The 3,652-nt window shown below is 36.2% G+C and overlaps 1 protein-coding gene across 1 annotated transcript; it reads right to left on the reverse strand.

The window, feature by feature from the left end:
- Positions 1-274: 274 nt before the first annotated feature.
- Positions 275-3,376, reverse strand: LOC106472052 (protein wingless-like; the record flags this gene model as incomplete). Its single annotated transcript, XM_013932682.2, has 2 exons — positions 275-918; positions 3,111-3,376. Coding segments are annotated over 2 exons (761 nt in total), but the record flags the coding sequence as incomplete, so codon positions are not given.
- Positions 3,377-3,652: the final 276 nt, after the last annotated feature.

Below are 3,652 nucleotides of genomic sequence, written 5' to 3' on the forward strand. Positions count from 1 at the left end.
ATATTACGTATTAATCCAATTGGGTTAGAATTATTTGGACTTATTTTGAATATTAAATTCAAATGTCAGAAACAAATTTATAAAATTATACTGCTTTTAAGTAAAAAACGAAAAAATCTGTAAGTTTGATTTTTATCTGATACACTAGAATATCTATGAAGGTATATCACATCTTTTGGTACATAGGCAGAATACCTTTCACTCTTTTGTTTTTTGATATACGACTTCGTGTCCAAAATGACACTGATCCTGCAGTGTTTACTCACTGGTCAGAGAGCCCTCTTCAGAGTCTTATCAAGTTTGAAGTTTTTAACCATCTATTATAATACTAAATATTCGTCATATTTCACCAAAATACACAACCTTTGCATAAGCTTTGATATTGTTGTTCTACTGTACTTGGATAGTTAAAAATACGAAGATTTATAAGCAAGTATGCACTGTTCTCTTAATCCGACAAATTCGACATTTAACTTGACAACACCAATGAAATGTGCAACTACAACGTTCAGACTCTTCTCTGACTTCCGTTTTGTAGCCACGCCCACAACACATCAAATCACACCCATCCACACCAATTGAAGAATCATTACATTGTCTACCAACAGTTCCTGGAACTCCAAGTTTGGGATTGGGCGTACAGAAGTCTGGGGATTTTTCAAAATATACCAAATCCTTCCGGGTAGGAGGTTTATGGTTAGGATTGTAAGGCTTCAACTGAAAACGGTACTTGCGACGTCTTAAATGTTCAAAGTTACCATGGTTACTAACCATGACACGAGAAGCACCATCAAACCGATCCTTCAAATTATTTCCAACGTCCCGAAAAGACGGAAGCCTCATCCAGCAAGTCTTCACCGTGCAGCTACCGGACATTCCGTGACACTTACACTCGTGTCGCATCTCGCTGGAAACGTGCTGAAAATAATGTTTTACGTACACACATTAGATTATCACGAAAAATAAAATTGATATTAAATTTTGTAATTCACCTAGAAAGTTGTTTTGTTGATTGAAGAACAGCTTTGAAATGTTGCGAATCAAAAAGCTTACTGTTAAAATAAAAATGTAATTCAATCGAGTCAACAGATTTATAGTAATATATATATACACACATACTGCTCAGAACAATCAAAGAATAACCGAATTTGGAAGTTATGACAAGGCAAGATCAAAGATTATCAATCAGCTAGTTTTTAAGCAAATCACGATCAGTCACGCAAGTTGTAATACAAGAGATTGCTCGCTCAATCAATTCTCATAAATTACCGTTTGGTAGATCTGGTGTTACATCTTTACAGAGTGTTGGTAAGGTCTTTGGTCACTCTTGACCTGGTGTTACATCTTTACAGAGTGTTGATAAGGTCTTTAGTCACTCTTGGCCACTCGCTTGAAATAAATATTTTCACGAGAGCTTTAGCATTTTGGTCATTTGACGGAATGTGTAGCGTCTCCTCTTTAGTGCTCGATGGGATTAAAATCCATAAAAGGTCACTTCATTAGGTCAGTTTCTTCTTCAATTGATTAATTAAGATAACATCAAGGCAAACTGCACTGGAATCAAAGATGTGATCACCATTACGTGTGGCGTTGATGGTAGGTAACCTTCCGCAAGATGTAGAGGTCGCTGAACTCAACAATGTTTATATCATACATTATTTTACAGACATATGTCTGTATGCTAATTGGGTGGATGAAATTCCAGGCTCTCTTCACACGATTACAGGTCTATTTTCTGGCTGCAGGACAAAGCGCGACGTATCTTTAAAAGAGAATACTTCTCCGCATGTTTTTAGTCCACGAGAACGTGTTCTTGGCATCACTACAGGCGAGCTGTTTTGTACTTTTCTATTAGCAGAATACATATGCTTGGGCGTCTGGTATACAGGCTGGCCTTGTGAAATATGTCCCTAATCTGCACAGTGAAATGACGCCTAATGGCAACTGCAAGCATCTGATTGTAACGATCCAGAATCCGCAGATAGTTGACGTTTGATGTGTAGTCTGAACAACAGTACAACTGGTATGAAAACAGTTCCAGATTCTGCAACTTAAGACGCTTGGCCTGCTGTGACTGGCCGACAATTGCTCGCTGACACTCTATATGAGCATAACATCTATAATTCACTTCAACGTGACAACTGAGACAGAATTGTATGAGACCAGTGTATATAGTATAAGCTGAATGACTAATAATTTATTTTTCAGATTACACGAGTAATCATTCATTAGGTTTCTAACTTTTAAACAATGTGAGAGGTGATTCTCATATTTTGTAACGGTGCCTTGTCTTAGCTATAATATTAAAAATTCTGACCCTTCTTCAACAGTGGGTTTGGGTATTGCCTTGTCTTTGCTATAATATTAAAAATTCTGACCCTTCTTCAAATGTGCTTTTGGCCTTGTATTAGCTATAATACTAAATTCTGACTCTTCTTGAACGGTGCTTTTGGCCTTGTCTTAGCTATAATATTAAAAATTCTGGCTGTTCTTCAACAGTGGTTTTGGTCTTGCCTTAACTATAATATTAAAAATTCTGGCTGTTCTTCAACAGTGGTTTTGGTCTTGCCTTAACTATAATATTAAAAATTCTGGCTGTTCTTCAACAGTGGTTTTGGTCTTGCCTTAACTATAATATTAAAAATTCTGACTCTTCTTCAACAGTGGTTTTGGTCTTGCCTTGCCTTAACTATAACATTAAAAATTCTGGTTCTTCTTCAATAGTTTTGAGCAGTGTACTTAGCCTAACCTTCTCTTCCTTCACCTCTTGTCTTCCCAAACATTTCTGTATAGAATGCATATTTATATTATTTATAATATAATGCATTTTAATTATAATTTAGCTACTTACTAAGTATTAATCATTTTAGCGGAGAAAAAACTTATATATATGAGTTGTAAGAGGAATAGATTCAATTAGATCAATTTTCTAATCATACTTAATCTGCTTTTTATCTTTCTATTAATACACAATTAAAGTGCTTGTCACACACTTACAGTCTAAGCGGTTTCAATAAGAGCGGAGTGCTGTAGAAATTATAATATTTAGAGAAATAAAATGTTATAATACGCTCGGTTTGCGCGATGCGAATATTACGGATTAAACTTACCACTCTTCCTGCTTCATTGTTGTGCAAATTCATGATAAATCGGAGGTCGCGTCCTCTCTCGGCAGAATCTACAAACCTTCGGGCAAACTTGTATCCAAATTCGATATTGTCGCTGCATCCACCCCATTGCCAATCCAAGCCGCTAGGCCCACGATTCCTATAGTCACAAGTGCAAGTTTCGATGATTCCTTCACTGCATGCTCGTGAAACTGCGTGTGCTACTCCAGCACTTGTGATGGCATAGACGAAAGCCGATTCACGACAACCTAAATGGAACAGAAAACATTAAAAAGTTGTATTTATCCAATTTAGAACGGGAGCTGTACATAATAGATTTTTATACGCAATGAGCTTGTGCAGGTTTTAATACCACTTTGAAGTACTCTTGCCCGTTCTGACGATTATCGTATCAAGATTACATGACATGAACAAGATATGCTACTCAAAACTTAAGAAAACTAAATTTCAAAAACACATGAAATAAGTAATAAACACAGAAAACAAAAACATTACTTAAACTGGTGGGAAACGTCAAACCTAAA

Source organism: Limulus polyphemus, unplaced genomic scaffold (assembly GCF_000517525.1).
Source record: "Limulus polyphemus unplaced genomic scaffold, Limulus_polyphemus-2.1.2 Scaffold5048, whole genome shotgun sequence".
NCBI classification, from domain to species: domain Eukaryota; kingdom Metazoa; phylum Arthropoda; class Merostomata; order Xiphosura; family Limulidae; genus Limulus; species Limulus polyphemus.